The sequence below is a fragment of the Castanea sativa genome, chromosome 5, assembly GCF_040712315.1.
Source record: "Castanea sativa cultivar Marrone di Chiusa Pesio chromosome 5, ASM4071231v1".
NCBI lineage: Eukaryota > Viridiplantae > Streptophyta > Magnoliopsida > Fagales > Fagaceae > Castanea > Castanea sativa.
Genome location: NC_134017.1, coordinates 79,976,562 through 79,999,645, shown reverse-complemented (window position 1 = coordinate 79,999,645; position 23,084 = coordinate 79,976,562). Strand labels below are relative to the sequence as shown.

At 33.7% G+C, this 23,084-nt stretch overlaps 1 protein-coding gene across 1 annotated transcript; it reads right to left on the bottom strand.

Moving 5' to 3' along the window:
* Positions 1-1,631: 1,631 nt before the first annotated feature.
* Positions 1,632-4,799, bottom strand: LOC142634060 (coniferyl alcohol acyltransferase-like). Its single transcript, XM_075808329.1, has 2 exons — positions 4,251-4,799; positions 1,632-2,636 (listed from the first exon to the last, which is right to left on the bottom strand). The coding sequence occupies exons 1-2, from the start codon at positions 4,671-4,673 to the stop codon at positions 1,692-1,694; spliced, it is 1,368 nt and encodes a 455-aa protein (XP_075664444.1). The 5' UTR covers positions 4,674-4,799; the 3' UTR covers positions 1,632-1,691.
* Between the last annotated feature and the right edge of the window lie 18,285 nt (positions 4,800-23,084).

Below are 23,084 nucleotides of genomic sequence, written 5' to 3'. Positions count from 1 at the left end.
GACCCTTTAACTTTCAGCATTTTTTTATTTCAATTCTTTAACTTTCAGTTTTGTCATTTTAATCTTCTAACTTTCAATTGTTGTCAATTTAGTATTCTGTTAACCATCTGTTAACTGTCTCGGTTAAATGAGCAAAACGACGTCGTTTTGTTTGTTTGTTTTTTTTTTTTTATTATAAAATTTTTCATAATTAAAAGAAATTAAAAAAATTGTTATTCAAAAAAAAAAAAAGTTAGGAGAACGACATCGTTTCCCTTACCTGAAATCAAAACACAATTCCTACCTAATCATCCACCACCACTTCTCCTCTAACAAACTGATATCCATCCATTACCTCTATACATACATATATCCACCTCAAGTCATTACACTTGTGTCTCATCCATACAAACACTACACTGGAAGCTTTTTTTGACTAGGAAAATGGCTAGAGTCTTATCTATGTTCACTTTTGTTGGTTGGGTTCTTCTTAGAGATCTCATTAATAGCAAGCACTTGCCATTGCTCTTCTTAACCTTCTTTAGCTTCCTCAGAAAATACCAGAACTTGGACTTGGCGGGAACCTCATTCGTGGCCCAGAGCTTCATGCGGTAAATCTTAGGGTGCTCATCGGATTTAGTGGGCAAAGCACACTCAACAACTTGGTACTGGTGGAACCTGAAAGTAACCATTTTTGATAACAAGCTGAGATCTTTGAAGCCTCTCTCTCTCTTGGTGTGTAGGAAGAAGTCTCTGTTCACTTTTCTTTTCCTTGGATTTCTTGGCTTAATTTCTTTTCTAGCTGAAGCTGCCATAAAGGAGTACCAATTTGATGGGAGAAACTTTACATGATTTGTGTTCTAATTAGGTAGGAATTGTGTTTTGATTTCAGGTAAGGGGAACAACATCATTCCCCTAAATGTTTTTATCTATTTATTTATTTAATAGCAGTTTTTTTTTTTTAAATTTCTTTTAATTACGAAAATTAAAAAAAAAAACTAAAATGATGTTATTTTGCTTATTTAACGGAGATAGTTAACAGATGGTTAACAGAATACCAAATTGGTAATATTTGAAAGTTAGAAGATTGAAATGACAAAACTGAAAGTTAGAAGACTGAAATAAAAAAAGCTGAAAGTTAGAAGGTCAGTATTGGATTTAAATTTTTTTTTTTTCTTTGTGAATGCTTAGATTTTTGGCTGGTTTTTCTTTTCAGATTTGTTTTTTTTTTTTTGTCCATTAGATTTGTGGTTATCTCCATGGCCATAGACACCTTGCTCCGCCTTGAATTTCTCAAATTAGTGATGAGGTTTTTTTATTTGGGTTTTATGGGTTTATTTTATTATTTATGTTTTGAGATGGATTTTTTATTTGATTTGGGTTTTGTGAAGGCTTGTGGTGGTGGTGGTTGGATGATAGTGGGTTGCAATTTTGGTGGTGGTTGTGGATTAATTTATGGTGGCGCTAGATTGCGATTTTGGGTTTTATGGTGGTGGAGGTTGCGGGGGAGGGGGGAGGGTTGTGAAATGGTGTATTAAAGTAATTTTTTAATGTGTCAAATGCTAATCTGTCTTCAACCAATCTTGCACATATGAATGGAGAATTACTAGTTTCACTAATAATCACACTAATGATTTTCCTCACTCCACACATTTGAAATAAATGAGTTTATTTTTGTACTGTCATTGCATAATTGGAGGCAATGATAAATGTCAATTAAGACAATCTGAAGTGCAAGGCTTAAACACATGTGCAGCCTCACACTCTATCAACTCCAGTTCCCTTTTCAACATGTGCATGTACACCACCCAATCACCATTACCAGATGGACTTGGTATTGGCATCACATACCCAACATTCCCACCCCATGGAAAATAGAATGACCCAAATGCACTCTTTCCCCACCCAAAATCCACCTTTGATATTGGAAAATGTTGTCCTGATGAAACCACCAAAGCTGGTCCTTCTTTGTTGCCACTACTATATACCTTTGCCAAACTTTGCACTGGGCGATGAGCCTCCACCCAATCTATCAAATCCAAGAAATGTTCTTTAGTCTTTGCACCTTCCAAAAATCCATGAACTTCATTAGCCACCCAACTCAATGGTTTTTCAATAAGCTCATCAATTTTCTTAGTATCATAGGGAATAGACAAGACGTTTCCAAAGTAAGAAGACATTAGTGACGTTTTCTCTTTGTCTCCAAAGCTAAGCATTGTCCTGCCATCAACAACAATACCCAATTTTGATACCCTTTTGTTTTTAGCACTTTTGGCACTAATTTTCCACAAAAGTGCACTGAAAGACTCTAGTTTAGTCCTTTTACTTTCCTTGGTGCTGGTTTGTGATTGGAGTTGGTTAATTATGTCTGCCTTAACTAAGCATATGCGGTTCTCAAAATGGTTGGCACTGGGTTCTGGATCATTGGAAGGGTTGAACATGGTGATGGGGACATACAAGTTGTGAAGGGAAGGATCAAAGGAAACGGGATGTCGAGGATTGAGCATCACGCAGTTGAAAGTTGGTAGTGAAGAGAAGGGTTTAGATTGAGCAATCTCAGCCCATGAAACAAGAAACATGCCTGCCGAGTATGCATCTACTATCTGATGGTCAAATGTGCATGCCAGTACAAGACCACCACATTTGAACCCAGTTGCCTACAAGTAGGTATCATTGTATTAGTTTCAGCAAAACCTAGGGGGATTGTGACTAGTGCAATGCTACACAAAAAACAAATTATGGTCTTATAATATTTGAGGTGACGGATTGTGACTAGTGCAATGCAATTTTACATGGGAGCACCATAGACCATTTTTAATTTCATAACAATTGTGAAATTTTTTGTGTATCTTAACTTATTTGAAAAAAAAAGGTACTACTTCTTGCATTTTGTCTATTTACTATTTCTTTTATCAAATTTTCTATAATAAAAAATGGTTTACAACTTGACCGTAGCTAAATGTTTATTGGTATCACTTCAACAACATAAGCTTTATGTGATTAGTATCCATACTTTACTCTTTGAAATATCCAAAATATTTTCCACTTTGAGACCTTAAGGAGCATAATTTTATAAATTTTCCAATATTACACACACACACACATACATGTATATAAAAATACACACACACACACATATGGCTAAATTTAATTTTGTAAACTTCATGACACATTAGGATGTTTTTTAAAATGGAGTCAGTAGTGGGTCTAGGTGAAAGTAATGTTATCTAAATTATTGCTTACAATATCAACAATTATAAAAATGAACGTGAAATTTTTGGATTCCAATAATTATTATTATTTGATTAAAAAAGTTCATTTATTTTGTCCTTTTGCTTTGTATGTTTTTAAATTGATGGATGGAAAGTTATATTGTGTCTTAGAATATTAGTGCTTCAAAAACATTCATCTTTAATTTTTAGGTGAAAAACCAAAATGAGATGGAGGTAATATAATTAGTTGAGTAATTTTAGAAATATCACAAATTTTACTGTTACGTATGCCTTATAAATTGATATGTTGTCAATCACTCAATCATAAACAAGTAATATATATATATATATATATATATATATATATATATATATATATATATATATTTGTTTTTCAAGTGACATTAATTATATTTATCACTGCATTATAGCACTTGCATCAGTCTTTGGCCAAGTAACGCTAAATAGCATGCACATCAGTGTGGATAATTGTCCAACATTATTTAAGAGGGTGTGTTCTATGTAGTATAATTTACCCCAACTCCACTTAAAAGTGTGACTTTTAAGTGGACTTGGTGGTATGCATTTTTATTAGAACCTCTTTCTCACTCCTTGTGTGTGTTTCTCAAAAAAAAAAAAAAAAAAAAAATTTATGCATCTCTTGTTCAATATCAATTCTAGCTATAGTTGCCATACAAATTTACATGACTACTGTTGTTGTGTATTTTTTTCCTTATACTTTCTTTGCATTTTCCAAGGACGAAGAAAGAGAGTGGATAGTGGTTGTGGTGTGTAAGAGAGAGAAATAATAAAAACTATGAAAATTGATATTTTAACAAAATAGATGATTTTATACGAGTTTTTTTTAAAATGATAATATATGTAAAATAGAAAAAGTTGATTCTTATGTTAAAATAGAGATGAACTTTTGCACAACTTGATATAAATGCTTTGAGTTTTTTGTATTAAAATTGGTGAAAGTTTTAGGATTTTTCATATTTGTTTAGCAATGTATTTTTCAAAATAATAACACTTTAATTTTCTACACTTTTGGCAAACCTGGACAGCCAGCACGCCATTCTTCTTCTTGGGTACAAGTTTGCAGCCAATGGTCTCATCAGGTTCATTCAAATTGAGTTTTTGAAGCTCTATATATGCAAAAGCTTCCGTGAAGTCAACCCCACGGTTGTTGCAGTGAAGCTTATGCTCACCCATGGAGTCTGGCACTTTCTCACCAGCAAGGAAATAGTAGGGCACTAGAGCTTCTTTCAAGGCCTTTTTGAGAACCTCAACCATGGCCATAGAGTTCCCATTGTCTTTATAAGTAGGCTTCTTGTAACATAAGAAGATACTAAAATCCAATGGATGTAAAATACACAAATCTAGGTTAGAGAGTGGTAGCCAATGGTCCTCATTCTTTGGCAACTGCACTGTCACCACCTCTTTCTTGATCAGAGTCACCTCCACCTCTTTAGTATTCATGCTTATGTTTATGTGTCTAATCTCTCTTTGAGAGAGAGAGAGAGAGAGATGGCACAAATAGGAGTACAAGACTAGTGTGAGCTTGAACAATGATAGCTATATGAGACATAAATTTATAGGTACATAAGTAAATAATCAAGTTTGGTAATAGGTACATATCACGTTTAACATCTAGTAACGGGTACATATCATGTATGACATATATCAATATATCATGCATGTTCAGTAATAGGTACTTATCAATGTTTAGCAATATGTAATCTCATGTTGCAGTAGCTTCAACCAAAAAATTATTAAATACTCCCAGAATAGAAACACTAATCCATATTAATAAAATAAACAACTTAATGAAAATGAAATTAATGTTATGTTCCATATGATTAAAAAAATTATTAGGTGACTTAATACTACTATACGAGAAAAGAGAGTATTGCGTTGCTCTATTACTGAAATTTTTTGAAATTGACTAATCGCTAACATTGTTATGATATTATCACATTATTTGTAAACTTTATGCAGTACATTTTATAGTTTTTTTAAGATTTTTTTTTTTTTACCTTTTTTTGGTATAGAGTAGTGCAAGGTATCACTCTAGTACTAGGAGGTGCTTAATGAAAGAGGATTTCAAGGTCGAATGTGGGTGTCCTGTCACCATGGTAACAGAGGAAGGACCACAATCTTTAATTACTGTGTCGAATCTGTCGGTGGAACAACGATTAAATAGAGATTACTTGTGTTCGAGGAAGAAAACAAAACACGAGAGAACTATATTTATGATTTGAATTTACTAGTGTACAGTGGAATTTTTTTTTTTTTTGGGTATATTTCAAATTTTGTTGAATGAGCAAGAAATTTAAAAATTACATTTCATTGTCTTTATGTAAGACTCTTTGAATTTAGGTTTTTTTCTTGCAATTTTTTTTTTGGTATTATCTAATTATGAAATTTTTAAATTTTCACTTATAATTTGTCTTTTATAATAAATAAAAGTATCCCGCACATTATGCGAGTTATAAGCTAGTTAAGAGTAATGACTAAGTTTTATCACTACAGGTTGTAGTTTGGGATTGCTTCACTTGTGATCACGAGTTTACAACAAGGGTGGGGTGGCCCATTGGAATAATGACCTATATCCACACGTAGCCCTACAACAACCATAGCCTTACACCTTCTATCCTTGTCAATTTTACTGAATAGGAAGTTCCTAACACAGACCACATGTTCTGTGTGTCACATCTCATAGAGGTCCCGGCAACTTCTACCGAAAATGCACTCTCTTTAGGTAAGCCAACATTGCTCTCTCTCTCTCTCTTCCATATTCTACCGCGCGTGTTTATGGTGAAAAGAGTACTTGGAGATTTTTTTTTCTAAACAGAGTTCTTGGAGATATTAAAGAGTTCTCTACCGTGTTTATGAACCTTTTTTTTTTTTTTTTTGTTTTTGTTGAAAACCATTTATGAACCATTTAAATACTGTTCATATATTCTTGGTGTTGGTTTTATATACACTGAAAAAGTAAATTTCTTTTGGAAATTACAATCCACTAACGTTATATACTTGATGTTAAATTCTTGGTCGTATATATACAAATAAATAATTAAGTATTTTCCTTTTGACAAGATGGCTTTATGATTTGATAGAACTAGTGTATTAGGTTGGTTATGATGTTATGGCCATCTTGTGTCCAGTGAAAGTTTTCACTGGACACAGCAGGATTTGGACACGTGTCTGAATCCTGCTGTGTCGTGAAAACTTTCACTAGACACAAGCCGCACCCATGGCCATAAATATGATTTGATGGTACTAGTGTACAGTGGAAAACTTTTTTTTTGGGTCTATTTCAAATTTTGTTGAATGAGCAAGAAATTTCAAGATTACATTTCATTGTCTCTATGTAAGACTCTTTGAATTTAGGTTTTTTTCTTGCAATTTTTTTTTGGTATTATCTAATTATGAAATTTTTAAATTTTCACCTATAGTTTGTCTTTTATAATAAATAAAAGTATCCCGCACATTATGCGGGTTATAAGCTAGTTAAGAGTAATGACTAAATTTTATCACTACAGGTTGTAGTTCGAGATTGCTTCATTGGTGATCATGAGTTTACAACAAGGGTGGGGTGAGCATTGGACCCATTGGAATAATGACCTATATCAACACGTAGCCCTACAACAACCGTACCCTTACACCTTCTATCCTTGTCAATTTTACTGAATAGGAAGTTCAAGAGGTTCAACAATTTCTAGTGGAGGATATTGCTTCCCTTGCTCAATATCTTTATGATCTTTCACTTCATCATTATTCCTAGCATCATGAAAATTTTCATTAAATATCACTTCCTCATTTGAAGCACTGTTAGGTAGAGAGAATTTTACTCTCTTGGTTGCAATACCATTAACTCTAACTCATAGTTGTGGAGTTTTCTCAAAAAAAAAAAAAAATGTTTGCATTGAACTTCTTTTTACAGGCCTTCATATGAGTCTTGTACATACCGCAACAAGCATGTCCTCTTGCAACAACCAATAGTCCTTTAGAAATTTTCCATCTTCCATTGCCAAGATGGTTATAATAACCAGCTTGATCCATAGCCAATGTAAAAAACACATTAATCCTTAAATCTAGAACATGTCGTATATCCTTTAATATCAGCATGAAACCAACATTGTCTTAATGCACAAATCAATAATTCTCAAAATTTTGAATAATTGGAGTTACCCATCTTCACAACACCAAAGTCACCTGCTTTGTATGTGGTAAACAACCCTTTTGAAGGGATAACATGGTTGGAAGCTGGTGAATCAACAACTCACTTAACATCATTTTTAGCAACATGCTCACACTTTTGCTCTTCAAGAGAGAGCATCACAACATTCTCATCAATCATAAGCTGTAGCATTCTTCTCATTATCATTCTTTTCATCTTTGTCTTCAGTTTGTTCTTTATTCCAATGCCAAACAGTTTCTTTTTATGTGACCATTTTTCCCACAATGGAAGCATTCTTTCATCTCCTTAAATTAAGATCTACCTTTTGATTGTGACCTGTCATTAAATTTAGACTAATAATTAGTCCCTCTAGTTTTATTTATACCCTGACAAGAGCTTGATCTTGTGCATTGTTTTTATATGCATCTCTTCTGCAAACCTCCTTGCTCATAATCAAATCTCAAATATTATTATATTTGAATTTGATTTTCCCTGTAGAATTGCTCATTGCTATTCTCATGACCTCCCAACTGTTTGAAAAAGAAGCCAAAACAATCAATAAACGAATCTCATCATCAAAATTAATCTCCGTAGAGGACAATTGATTTGTGATGGTATTAAACTCATTCAAATGCTGGGCCACAAGAGTACCTTCCACAATCTTCAGATTAAACAACTTCTTCATCAGATGCACCTTGTTGTTAGCCGAAAGCTTTTTATACATGCTAGAAAAAGCCTTCATTAGATCCACTGTAGTCTTTTCCATCACAACATTGTGTGTAATTGATCTTGATAGAGTTTATTGTATAACTCGTAGCACTTGTCTATCAAGAAGACTCCATTCTTCATCTTTCATACCATCTGGCTTCTTCCCCAAAAGAGGAAGTTGTAATTTCTTCCCATACAGATAATCTTCGATCTACATCTTCTAATAGCTAGAGTCTATGCCGTCAAACTTCTCGATTCCTGTTTCCTGATACCTTTCCTTCTTCTTGATGGGAATGTGTGAAATTCCCAGATCTATGAGATGCAAAAATAGAGAAAAATATATACCAAAGAAAAATAAACACACACAAGATAGTATTTATGTGGTTTGACAATTTTCCTATGTCCAAGGAGTTGTAGGATTTCACTATTATTATAAAAAATACAAAGTGCAGTAGCACAGTTTTTTTCTCTCAAAAAATTACATAAAAACCCCAATCTCCAAAACAACAGTTTTTATATCCTGTGCATAAAATTCACAATGAGCTACAAAAATGGGCCACAAAAATTTTCATGTGGCTTGTCTATGAGCACTACGGCTTGGGCCTCCGCTCTAAGCCTCAGAAAATCTCCAATTAAAAATTGTAACAATATTATTTCGAGTCGGGTCATAATTCAGACATTCCAAAATATTGTCATGTTTCTAAAAATGTAAGTTATTAATTTACTAATATTCCTATTATAACCCTACTTTATCTTCAAAATTATTTGAAAAGAAAACTAACAAATATTTAAAAGATCAATCTAATTGAGGCACCTTTTTAGTTCTCTCATTAAGAATAACTCTTTTTTTTTAAAAAAACTAATAATTTATTTAAGGGTAGTTTTATAAATTTATACATTTTTATAAGGCAGATAAGACAATAAATGATATTTTTTTAAAAAGTTTGACTTTTTAAATCGAACAAACAAATTGAAACGGAGAGAGTATTTTCACCCTACCCTTAGTCCTCACTTTCTCAGGGACTCTCACACCACCTAATGGCCAATGGCCCTACTTTATATTTCTTCATTTTTTTTCTTTCTTCCCTTGCTTGTAGGACACTCACAACTCAATAGTCACATCTTGATAAACGTGGCTTGACTTTTGTGCAAAAAATTATAACTTCTACTCTTCCTTTTTGGCAAGCTTATCCAGGAAGCTCCTTTAAATTTGCTGGCTTCTCAGCAGCTTGTGTAACAAGCTCATTGACTGAGCTAAGCCAAAGTGTGGGCTGGACCACTTGATGCAATGCACCAAACGAGAGAGAGAGAGAGAGAGAGAGAGAGAGAGAGAGAGAGATGCCAAAAACAGGAGTACAAGAGACTAGGTAATAAGACGTGGGAGCTTGAACAAAGAGAGCTATATGAGACACAATTTATAGGTACGTACTTAACTACATACCATGTTTAATGTTTAGTAATCGGTGCATACCATGTTTAATGTAGGTACATATATCATGCTCAGTAATACTGTAATGTGTACAATATCATTTGTAGTAATATAGACGTGAAAGTGAAACCTTATTTATAATGGAAAAATGTATGGGGATGAATATCAAAGTTAGCAATTCACCGAAATATATGGTAGCATGTTATGAAGAAACTTTCATGGCTAATGAGCTAGCAAAAGAAGAAACGAAACGATTAAATAAAAGATACAACTTACACGTTAGGAAGTTGTCAAATCTATCACATATCTAAAGAACAAAAGATTAAACAATTAACGCAAAGAAAATTTTATGGTTCACGATTTTACGAAATTTTCCAAATCCATCACATAAGGGCTAAAAGATTTGACAGCATGGAAACAATATTCATTACAATATAGTAGTAGAAATTTGAATTTATATATATCTTTTGGTTAAAATATAAATTGCATCTTTAGGTTTGTGTTAATTTTTATTTTCAATTTTAAAATTTCATTTTTATCATTTTAAACCCTGAAGTTCACATTTATTATTATTTTTTTTTTCCCCGAGAAAACTTTTATTTTCATTGTTGATAGTTCACTCCATAAACTCTTGTTAATCATTGAAAAATATAATTTTTTAATACTAAAAATTAAAAACCATTAGATTTTATTTTCAATAAAATATAAAATCTAATTTTTTTAATTTAAAAAAGCACAACTAACCAATTCCAAAACTAGAAGATTGAAACCCTCAACTGTTGCATCAATTTCTACCCAAGAGAAGATTTCAATAAAAGCACCCAAGCTGATAGAAATTTCGACTTAATTTCTCCTTTTACCAAAAAATATATGAATAAAAGTGGAGTAGTTTCCAAAATCCATCCCACAGCCACAAACTAAACCTAAAATCTAAACAAATAATTTGCAAAATAATTATGTCTTGGCCTATTGGGTGTTAGCAATGCTCACTTTGTAAGAACTAGAGATGACAATAGGGGTGCCTAGCTCGTCCCAATTTTATGGCTGAAAAAATCCGCATGGCACAGGAGTAGGCAAATTGGTGTAAAGTGTGGGTTGGAGGCAATTTTTCTATACCTATATAGGAAGCTCTATCGCTAATGAGATAAATATGAGAGAGAAAATAGAGGGATGACGATGAGACTGTTAGAGGCGTGTTTAGAAGATGATAATAAAATGTTTTAAAAATAATTAAACTAGAATAGTATATATAAAAATAATATAAATATATACTATATAAAATATGCATACACGCATTTGGGATAGGATAGGACAGGGCAACGTAGGGTGAGGCAAGCGAAACTTGTTCCCCACCTTTATCCCCTTCTTGAGGTAAAGAGAATTTGCATAGAATAAAGTAGAACATAAAGGATGGGTCGAGCGGCAGGAGGTTTTTCTGTCCTCCCTTGTAGGAATTTCATAAGGATTCTAATAGTCAATAATGTGTGAAGCATCAAACCAATTCTTCAATGATTGGTAGTATAAGTGGAGAAAAGAGAAAGAAAAGAAAAGAAAAAAGAATATAACTTTTTGACGTAGAACAGACAGCATAGGCCTTCTTGGAGCAGCAAGGGCGCTGGATGTGAGATGAAGGGGAGGTGTCAGTAGAGGCAATCGGGCCGACAATGTCAGAATTGCATAAAATTTGACAAGTTGAAGGGAAATGAAATTATGATCAAGACTTGAGACAAGTCTCAAGGGTTGTCCAGATTTAGGTGAATTCCTTCCCCGAAAACATTGTTTTTTGCTAGTTTTAGTAATCTATATTTTTCATTAATAACTTTTAGTTTAAAAGTCAAATTAAGGTCTCGTCTATTTTGGGGCATCTCTTAAAAACAATATTTTTAATTTTTGCGATTATCTCAATTTTTTCTATTTTTGGCAAAAATTAATATTTTGCCACCTAATTACGTTATTAGCACGACTTAGGGTTTCTGGGCGTTTTCCTAGTTGCCCTAGGTTTTTTATTTTTTATTTTTTATTACTATTTAAATATATTATAGCATTTAGGGTGGTTTAGTTTTTCATATTTATAAAAAATTAGACTTTGTCTATTTCTTTCTAGTGGATTCCAGAACTCTATCACCTTGTGGATTCAAGGGATTTCTTGTGAATTCGAGGTTTTCATACCTAGGCTAACGTGCTTAGTTTTTTTTTTTTTGGTAGCTTCTGCGACATCACTTTTGTTCAGTGATCTTGAGCAAGACAGCACATTGGACTGAAATGTAACGATTTTAAGACACTTCGTAGACTGAGAGTTGGTAAAACAGTGGACTATGACAAGCATAATTCTTAAGTCAAAATTGATAGGCCAAAAAATGTATTGACCCCTTTGTCAAATTAATTAATTAATTATCCAAGAAAATTAATTTAGTCAATTTAACATGCAATAGCGTGGTAGCACAAACAAATTGCAAATTAAAATAAATGCAGTGGAAAATAAATTTGACACGGTGATTTGTTTAGGAATGGGGAAAACCTCCAAGACAAAAATTCCACCGGGTGAATTTAAGATCACCACTCCCGAGAATTCACTATTATCAATCACAAGCGGTTACAAGTAAATGAATCTCAGTACCTTATACCGACTTACAATTGAACCCTTACCCCAATACCTAATTAAACTTGTATTGTAACGACAATCTCTCCATTCAATGTACAAATCCCAGTACGTGACTAACTAATGATGTGATAGGCCAAAAACGTATTGACCCCTTGTGATAGATTGAGTTGGTTAATTAGCCAAGTTTAATTAATTAATCAATTTATCATGCAAACACGTAGTAGCACAAACAAATCACCAATAAACTAAAGTGCAGCGGAAAATAAATTTGACATGGTGATTTGTTTACGAATGGAGAAAACCTCCAAGGCAAAAACCCCATCGGGTGATTTTAAGGTCACCACTCCCAAGAATCCACTATTATCATAACAAGCGGTTACAAGTAAAGAAATCCCAGTACCTTATACCAACCTACAGTTGAACCCTTACCCCATTACCTAATTGGACTTGTTTTGTAGTGACAATCTCTCCTTTCAATACACGGCCCCCAGTACATGACTAACCAATTGCCCGGATCCTAGTACGTGACTTCAATCACCAACTTGAGAAAGATGTTGGTTACAAAGTTCTTCAGTTCATCCTCACAATGAAGAACAAGAAGATGCTTGGTTACAAAATCCTATGGTGCATAGACACAGCAGCTTCTTCACAAAGAAATGAACTAGGGCAAACTTTGTCTCCGGTCACAAGTTGCTTGAACAAACTTTGTTCAATGGTTGTGCAACTTGTGTCTACTTTGACGGCCCTTAAAATAATTATTTTTACATGTCTAGGGTTGTGAGAAAAGAAGGCCCAAAGACATATCCACAGATTGGAATCAAAACATATCTGAAAAACTATTTTTCTTAAACCTCGATAGCTAGAGGTGTCGGGATGCTGTTGAGCAGTTGTCGAGTCTCAGGGTTGGAACAGCTTATTAAAGCTTGATAGATGAAGCTGTCGAGCTTTAATGACAGACACTTCTTTAACTTGTTTCTTGGACAGACTTTCATGGCTTTAACACTTGATCTTGAAACAAGATTTCTTGACTCATTGAACACATCCTAGATCTATTTAAATACAAGTAAAGTGCGTTTTGTCAAATGATTAGCTAATTATATAAAAGAACGACATATGCTCTTAACAAGTGAACCACATATGTCCTAACATGATGTACGGATCCTAGTACGTGACTAACACACTAACTTGAGGAAGATGTTGGCTGCAAAGTTCTTTAATTTATCAACATGAAGATTAAGAAGATCCTTGGTCACGAAATCCTTGATGCAAAGATGCAATAGCTTCTACAAAGAAAGTGATGAACTAGGGAAAATTCTGTCTTCGGTCACAATATGTGTGAATTCTGTTGTCAACACTTTTCATTCACTTGCAACACTTGTGATGGCTTTAAAAATAATCCTTAAATATGTCTAAGGTTGTGAGAAAAGAAACCTTACACAAATACACTTAGATATGCGTGTAATCAGATTTGAAAAGTCTGATTTTGTAATTCTCGATAGATAGGCTTTTGTCGAGCTTCAACATTTATTCTCGATAGCTAGGTTCTGTTGAGATTTAATGAATAACACTTCTTCACTTGTTTCTTGGACAGACTTGCATGGTTTTAACACTTGACTTGAACAACATGTTTCCTGAAGTATCAAACCATCCTAGATTTATCCAATTACAAGTAAAATGCGTTTTGTCAAAGGATTAGCCAATTACATCAAATATGTCCCTAACAAAAATCCCTCCAAAAGAAATCCACAACAAAAAGGAATTCCAAAAAAAATGGTGCAATACTAGATGGATATAGATAAAGTTGAATAATTTGGTTTCACGTTCTTCATAAAGCTTAGAGATTTATTGACTTTTAGGTTATACCAAGATTTACGTACCAAGTTTTGTTGCTGGTGAACAACGTGGGAATACATACTTTGAGGAGGAAGAGCATGGAAGATAACCCACCCACCCACCCACACACACACACACATATTTGTTAGTTTCTAGACCCCTAAAAACACTATTAGTCTTAAAATTTTTCATTTCTCGTCAAGATTCAAATAACTGATAATCACACGCAGAGAAAAGTACTCAAAGAAGAAGAAGAAGAAGAAGAAGAAGAAGAAGAAAGTTTTTACAAAGAGGAAATAATGTACTTCATATGTTTGAGAAAATGTGTGAGAGAGAAAGGACGGGTCTTGACTAAATTACCTTCAACAAATGGGTCAGCAAGTTACCTTCAACTGTGGGTCAGCAAGTTTGGAGAAAATTTTAGTGAACTCCAAGATTGATCTTCATCGAGATAGTCGACGATCCGAGGACAAACAAGGAAGAGGCATGAAATGGGTTTATGGGAAGAGAGGTGTTAATGGCATGGAAGGAAGACTGTAAAGAAACTTCCTGAACCCGATCTTCGCCGGCATTAGAGTGGGAGCTTTGAGCCGTGGATTTCTCTTCTAGGCATGGGCTTGCCTTTGCTTTGGAAGATAGGTGTTAGGGTGGGAGAGGAGTGAAATTAAAAAAAAAAAAAAGCTACAGTACTTTCAGCTGAAGCTACACTAGTTTCAACAAAAAAAAATTAGCTAGCTTAAAAAATTATTTTGCTACAGTGTTTTCAGTTTTTAGCAAAATAAGCGGTATTCAAACAGACCTTATATGTTTAACCTAATTTAATTGCCAAGTTGTTACTTAGGTCAATTATGTATATTTAGGCAAAACATTTGTCAAACATATTATGCAGCGGAAATAGAAATAACACAAGGTATGATAACCCAGGAAAACTAATGAAACAAACCAGTTTCTAAGTAAAAAACCTGAGGGGAACGATTTCAATAGAACAATCTACTATATCAAATAGAAGTTCACAGTCAAAAATATACCATTCGTAGTAATCTTAACTAAGATTATCCAATCTAGCTCTGAACCCCTCAAAATTCTTTGATGTGGATTTGCTATCACAAGAACCTCCAATTCACGCTTTAGATCTCCCACATAGACCTCCAGTCTATGACTCAAAGACCACCTTTGAAGGTTTAGATTTCTAACATTTGATGACTAGAATGATATGGCTGCAAATGCTACAGTACCGAATTTTGAGTTTCTTTAAAAAATATTGTCGGCAAAAGATTAGAGAGAGTTTTGGGTACAAAAACCCCAGATCTACAATAGAAGGCACAAGAGGCACTATTCACTCTCTAAAAACCCTTCATAGGGTTAGTTTATATGTATCCTTTAAATAATATAACAAACAAATCACAATTTGGGCTTCAAACATACAAGTTATGGGCATTTTATGTTTGTTGATTTTTACTGATCTGCGACTCTCGATTGATCCAAAATTCTATTGATTGATCAAGCTAGTCTGATTTTGAATTCATGAACTTGTAGCTTGTATGTTATTAAATTATGACTTATAACACTTTAAGCAATCATTTAGAACCTAAACATTTATACCTAAATATTTAGAACCTCACACACACACACACACACACACACACACACACACACACACACACACACACACACACACACACACATATATCTCAACTTTCTTGAATTTCGTGATTTGCACGGCTAAGCCTCCAAGCAAATGTTAAATGTGCGCGCGCGCACATGTTAAGTTTTTTAGACCCCCTAAACCATAATTGGATTAACCTAGTTAACAAGCCAAGTTATTACTTAGTCCAAATTCCAGATCTAGGTTAACACAATCATATAATTATATCAATGTAAAGTGCGAAATATAAAAACACAAAAATATGATGACCCAGGAAAACCAAATGTAAAATACCTGGGGAGGATTTAACCTAGCTATCCTCAAGGTAAACCTGAATCTACTATGAAAGAATCGAAGTTGTACAATAGCGATTTAGACCACTAACATCCTATTGCTGCCCACCAGTAAAAAACGTACTAACACAACCACGTGCAAGCTCCGAGACCACGAATTCCTTCTTTCTTTGGCCTTTGCAAAACACAAACACCCACGTTTGTGACTTTGAGATCCCAGTCAAAGGTTTAGCAACACAAACTCTCTTATTTGTGACTCCAAGACCACCCTTAAAGGTTTAGATCATTAGCACCTTTGATGACTAGAGAAGGCAGCAACTTCTACAGCACCAGATCTTGAGATTCTTCAAGTAATAACACCGGTAGAAGATATGAAAGAGTTTTTTAGGAACAAAACCCTAAATACAAAAGAGGCACACTATTTTCTCTCTCAAAAGCCTTATAAAAACGTGCTTAGGGTTTTCTTTATATAGTGGGAGAAGTAGATTAGAAACCCTAATCCTTAATGGACTTGAACTGCTGTTTGGGCTTAATTAAAATTCTGCAAATACGACTTTCGATCGGTCGAGCCTGTCTTTCGATCGATCGAACCAGGCAGTTTCTGAAATCTTCTTTCTGCAGCTTGTATGTTCTTGTGTGTTCACGATTTGCCAGTCGTTCTAAACTTTTAGAACCTAACAATCTCCCCCTCTGGCAGTTCGTGACAAAACTTTCATACAAAATAAAATGCTCAAATACAAAAACAACCCAATACAATAAAATGCTCAATTACATCACAAATCCCAATCTATAACTCCTAACCTAGAAGTTGCAATAAGAAGGTAGAAGGTCTTGATTAGAATGTACCTGTCTTTCCTGAAAACATTCAACAAACACATAAACGCATGTGTGGAAAGAAAGACATAAACAATAATATGAAACAGAATATAAAAACAAAAGTAAACTAACTCTCCCCTTAAGTTAGATACAACAAAAAGTTTTTATATTCTCCCATTTTCAAAAAAAAATTCAACCCCCCTAACCAAAACACATAGGATTCCCAAAGACATTTCATCTATTTCTCTCCCTTATTGTCACGTATTGACAAAGACAACTCAATCAAAGAGTAAACAGAAAACATACGCAATAGAGGAGAAGAGAAAATAGAGAATAAAGGGAACACAAAACAATTCAACTCTATAGAAAATAGAGACAACTCTTTCAATGAAGAGCAACAACTCCCCCTATGAACAACAAATGTTAAAAATAAGCTTCTCCCCCTATAAAAATAGGAAAAACAAAACAAGTTTTGGGAAAAATAATTTTGAGGAAAAATAGGAGGTGGGGAAAAATAAATACACACAAACCTAACTTTAAAAAAATAAAGTTGAGGATACACATGAACAAAAATATTCTCTCTTTCAATAAATGCAAATTTGACACTATGTGACCCATAAACAGTTGCATGAGTAGAGAAAATATTTGCACATTGATTATCCATCATATCTCTTAAGAAAAATATTTTCTATAGTTCACACAGAAAAATAGCATATACTAGAAAGTACAAAAGACTCAAAAATTAATCAATCAATTTTTAAATCAAGTTGAGTACCCAATTTAGCAAAGTGTATGCATGTTATGTGTGAAAACAATGAAAGATATGACTGCAAAAATGCAAGATAGATATAAAAAAAATCAATGCAATGCATGTGAATCCTAAATACAAATGATGCATGAAAAAAAAAACAGTTTGGTCAATAACATAGAAACTGAAAATTTTTTCAATTTCGATCGATCGAGAATCGATCGAATACCAATCGAGTCAGACAAGTTCAAACCAAATTTTTAATCGCAATTTCAATCGGTCGAGAGACAGATTCGATCGATCGAAAATCTGAAAAAATCAAAATTTTGAAAAACAGAGCAGTATAATGCAGAAACTCCTCAAAGCATAGTGTTTCATAAGTGAAATGCATGAGTATGAGATTAAAAGTTTTTCAAAAACACATGAATTCAACCCAAATCTTTAAAAACAAAGATTTTCAAACTATTAACCATATTTTGCATCAAACACCATGGAACACATAATCTTGGATGACCACAACAAGATTGCACACAATATAATGTACCAAGTTTAACAAAGAGTAACTTGTGTAGTGTGTGCAAGTAGCAAAAAGCTTAAGAAACATGTGAGGTGATATGTGAATAGAAATCAACCATAAAGTCTACAAAATTCATCACAAAGAATTTGAAAGAGACTATCACCTAAAGAGTTACATCATATAACTCCCATATCTCCTAGATCATAAGCTTGCAATCATGTAAGTTTCTTGATTTTGCCTCATAATGTACACACAAATTTTAAGTTTTTCAGAAACTTATTAAAAATAGTTGGGATAATATACACATCAATTTTATTTATTTGATTTAGCATTAAGGCCAATAATGTACACACCAATTTTAATCATTTAAACCAAGGCTACACCTTATGTTTTTTTTGTGCATGTGCTACACTTTCTTGAGCACAAAATCATATGATATGCACTAAGGTGTTCATGATTGGCTAGTAAACAGTGGTGAGATGGTTATTTATGCCTTTCTTATTAAGATCAAGTCCGACAATCAAAGGCATGTGACTTCAAGATCAAGACAAAGTGATCAAAGACTATAAACATCTTCCCACATAACATGCACTACAAAGCTCAAACTAGTAAAGTGCAAATAAAATAGGCTCATCCAAGCTAAACAAGGTACATAAACATGTTATGCAAAGATAATATGACCAACCTTGATTACAAATCCATGATATGTAATACAAAACAAATAAAAATCTTTTTGGTTTTTAAAAATATTTTATGACCAAAACTAAAAGCACACAGTATGCTAAGTGAAAAAAATTTTATGACCAAAACTAAAAGCACACAGTATGCTAAGTGATTAAAAATGCAAATGCAATGCATGACAATGCTTAACTAAGCTCTAGAGGGCACACAAACAAAAAATATCAATTTCTTAATTAACCCATGAGTACATGTACAAACTAGTACATACTCACACAAAATTAGAAATAGCTTAGCACATATATAACACATACTTTTCAAGTTTCTCTACAATGTCAAGCATGTTCTAAATCAAGAGAGATATTATAATTCATGTAGTCCTCAAGAAAAATAAAACAAGACTCAAAATAAAATATTTTTGTCTTTTTGAAATTTTTCAATGTTTTTGGATTTTTAAAAAAATAAAAAAACACAACCAAAAACAAAAATAAAACATGTCTACAAACAATTGAAAGAATTAAATTAGGGACAAGTTAACAACACTCACCTTAAAGAATCTTTTCTTACCCATATAGCACAAGTCTTCGGCTTTGTAGGTGAAAATCCATGAGAAGTAGAGTGTATTTGAGGGTTTACACCAATCTTCTAAGAAAGACTAAAATCCTGCAATTTCCTTTCACAAGCCAACATGCTTAAATTTTTAAAAAACATATGAAACAATGTATTTGGACTTATGGCAGGAAAAATATCATCACGTATCCTAAATTGAAATACAGAATGCTTAAATTTCAATTTATGATAATTAGGACGAATGTGACTGGAGACACCACAAAAGTGACAAACAGGAACAAATTTAGGAACATCAGTATTCCTAATAGCAAATCTAATCTCAGATTTTGGTTTTTACCTCAACAAAGAACAATTTGGTCTAATATGACCAACAACACCATAAAGGTGACAGGTAGGTACAAAAATAGATTTCTTTTGCACACTAGCAGTAGGTTTAGACATAGGTTTAGAAACTTCAGCGTTTACATCAGAACTTTTATCTTTGTCTAAACTAACAAAATAAGCCTTTTCTTTATTATTCCTCTTGAAAGGAGGGATATAAATTTTCTTAGTTTTAGGCTTAAGAGAAACAGAAACACTTCTGTTATCAATAGCAGGCTTGGTACTAGTCAAATTTTCAATTTTAGCTTTAGATTCAACTAACTTTTGTTCCAAGCTTTTCATCTTCTTATCTTGAGAGGAAATTTGATTTCTCAAAAATTCATTCTTTTTATTAGATTCATCTAATCTAAAAATCAATTACTCTTTTTCAAGATTAGCCAGTTTTAACTTTTCTTTGAATTTCTTAGCAATTTTCAAAGATTTAGATAATTCCTTACGAAGATTTTCAAAAGCATCAAAAAAATCAACAGAAACAACAGTGTCCTTTTTATTCAAATCATTACAAACATGAGTAGAAATACACTTCAAATTATCCATGATAACAAGGGTCAAGGATTAGCTCAGAGATCAAAAGATCTACAACAAAAGAGTTACCTGCTCTGATACCACTTGTTAAGTTGTTTAGACCCCTTAAACTACAATTGGATTACTTAGTCCAAATTCTAGATCTAGGTTAACACAATCATATAATCATATCAATGTAAAGTGTGGAATATAAAAACACAAAGATATGATGACCCAGGAAAACCAAACCGGTAAAAATCCTAGGGAGGATTTAACCTAGCTATCCTCAAGGTAAAACCGAATCCACTATCAAAGAATCGAAGTTGTACAATAGTGATTTAGACCACTAACATTCTATTGCTACCCACCAGTAGAAAACTTACTGACACGACCACGTGCAAGCTCCGAGACCATGGACTCCTTCTTTCTTTGGCCTTTGCAAAACACAAACACCCACGTTTTTGACTTTGAGATCCCACTCAAGGTTTAGCAACAAAAACTCTCCTGTTTGTGACTCCAAGACCACCCTTGAAGGTTTTGATCATCAGCACCTTTGATGACTAGAGAAGACAACAATTTCTACAACACCGGATCTTGAGATTCTTCAAGTAATAACACTAGTAGAAAATATGAGAGAGCTTTTTAGGAACAAAACCCTAAATACAAAAGAGGCACACTATTTTCTCTCTCAAAAGCCTTATAAAAATGTGCTTAGGGTTTTCTTTATATAGTGAGAGAAGTAGATTAGAAACCCTAATCCTTAATGGGCTTGAACTGCTGTTTAGGCTTAATTAAAATTCTGCAGATACGACTTTCGATCAGTTGAGCCTGTCTTTCGATCTGTCGAACCAGGCAGTTTCTAAAATCTTCTTTCTGTAGCTTGTATGTTCTTGTGTGTTCATGATTTGCCAATCGTTCTAAACTTTTAGAACCTAACAGCACGCGCACACACACACATACAGACCAAAATTACAAAAAACAGTTTTTATTTTCTTCGATGTATATAAAATATAATTTTAATTTAATGTGATGAATTGTGAAATAAAGAATGAGATGTAGATTGAGTTGTTATGATTATGTGAAATAGATAAAATGTTGTAAAATGCTTTTTTTTTTCCTCGTGTTTCCGGATATGAATGCTCTAACATAGTTTTAAGGCTATTTTTTACTAAGTGGCTAATTGTTTCAATGGTTAAAAATCTGATGAATTGCACAATTGTTTGTTAGATTTGGGCTTTCATGATGGTAGCGAATGCTCCATTAGCTATGAAATTTGAATGCATATAACTTTATAACCAAATGACGTGTATAGTTGAAATGGATATCAATGTGTGCCTAAAAAGACATAAAATATTATACAGATAAAAATTATAATAATTTTGAAATTTCACGCAACAATCTATTGTCCAAACAATCCTTTTCACATGCTCAAGAACATTGGTTATGTATGTGCCATTGGAGCGCACTCCCTTCAAACATAAAATTTAATCACCAACATTTATTGTCAAATATTATTCTGATTAATTAATATCATATACAAGTCCACCAAATTTTTTTTTTGAGAGATAATTACAACATGCTGCTAACCCCACAACTTGAATCCTTTCCCCCTAGACCCCCAAGCATTTTGTGCATGGAGAGGTGCCAATTTAGCTACAAGGCATTTGACACAAGTCCACTAATTGATTAAATTAAACCTCCTATAATTGCATATAAAATAAGTTCCAGCGCGATATGTCACTCACAAAATCCAATCAAGTCATTTCAAATCATATGGATGGAACTTTAGAACCTTCATAGTGAAGTTATTTGATAAAATTTAGAGGATCATAAACAGTCTTCAGCCAATCTTGCACACATGAATGGATAATGTTAACGTGTATAGTGTTATGGCTTTAGGTACAACTAAATTACTTGTATAGCACACATTCTTGTACTACACTCTTACTTGTACTGCACTCATATGCCTCCTATATAAAGGCACTCATGTATATTTTTTCACTGAGAAATATAATACTATTGAATTTATTATTTTTAACATGGTATCAGAGTCATTGCTTTGACTTTTTCTTTGCAGTCTTGTCTCTCATTGTTGTTATTCCAAACTCACAACTGCTTCCGCTGTTACAACTATTGCTGCAGCCATTCGCTGTTAAACTTCTAACGCGTCTTAGTTATCGTCTCTGGTTCCAGACCTGCAAATTGCCGCCTTCAGAGTCTCAAGACCACTACCATACCATCACCGCCGTGACCCTTGCCCTGATTGTGTTTTTGCAGGTACCACTGAGATCGTCCTTTGCCGATCTACTACTTGGTGGAAACCTGACCGTCATTAGATGCCCCACGCACCTTCATGCACCGCCCAAAGTTTTGACGAGATTGATCCATGCGTCTCACACGCTCCACGCGCTACTAGGCTACCTGCTAACGTCACCACTGCCATATTAGCACCCATATAAGCCCTAGCTGACGCCATCATTCCACGTCATTGCTTATGTCATCACCAATCAGCCATGTCAGCAACATCAACTGCTTATATCATCTTACTGATGTTATCATAGTGAGTTGACCGCGTTGTTGATCGTTGACTTTGACTGTGACCGTTGACTTTTTCCTAGAGTTGACTTTTTGCAGTCCAGGTGCTCCTTACCCAGTTTTTTGAGTAGATTTCATTTTTGCAGCCCGCTTTTGCATATTTTGCTTCTAAATGTAGAATAATGATAGGTCTTCTTCTTGTTGCAATAATCGTTGCCGACAATCTAGCAAACATTTTTGCAATTTTTGCAAACGTTTTGGCCACAATATTAAGACTTGCTATCATCACAACAAATCAGCTGTTTCAATTTCTACTGCTACTGTTGCTAACACTGAGAATGTCCAGCCAATGGCTCCCGTCTCTGCACAATCTAAATCTTCAAGATGTAATTTTACCATGTCCATAGATGACTTTAAAAACATCATCGCTAATGTCATTCGTATGGTC

Excerpts from the sequence above, each read along its gene's own strand:
- LOC142634060 (XM_075808329.1), bottom strand. The coding sequence starts at position 4,673 with ATGAATACTAAAGAGGTGGAGGTGACTCTGATCAAGAAAGAGGTGGTG. Across the intron at positions 2,637-4,250 it reads ATGGCGTGCTGGCTGTCCAG|GCAACTGGGTTCAAATGTGG; the intron begins GTTTGCCAAAAG and ends ACCTACTTGTAG.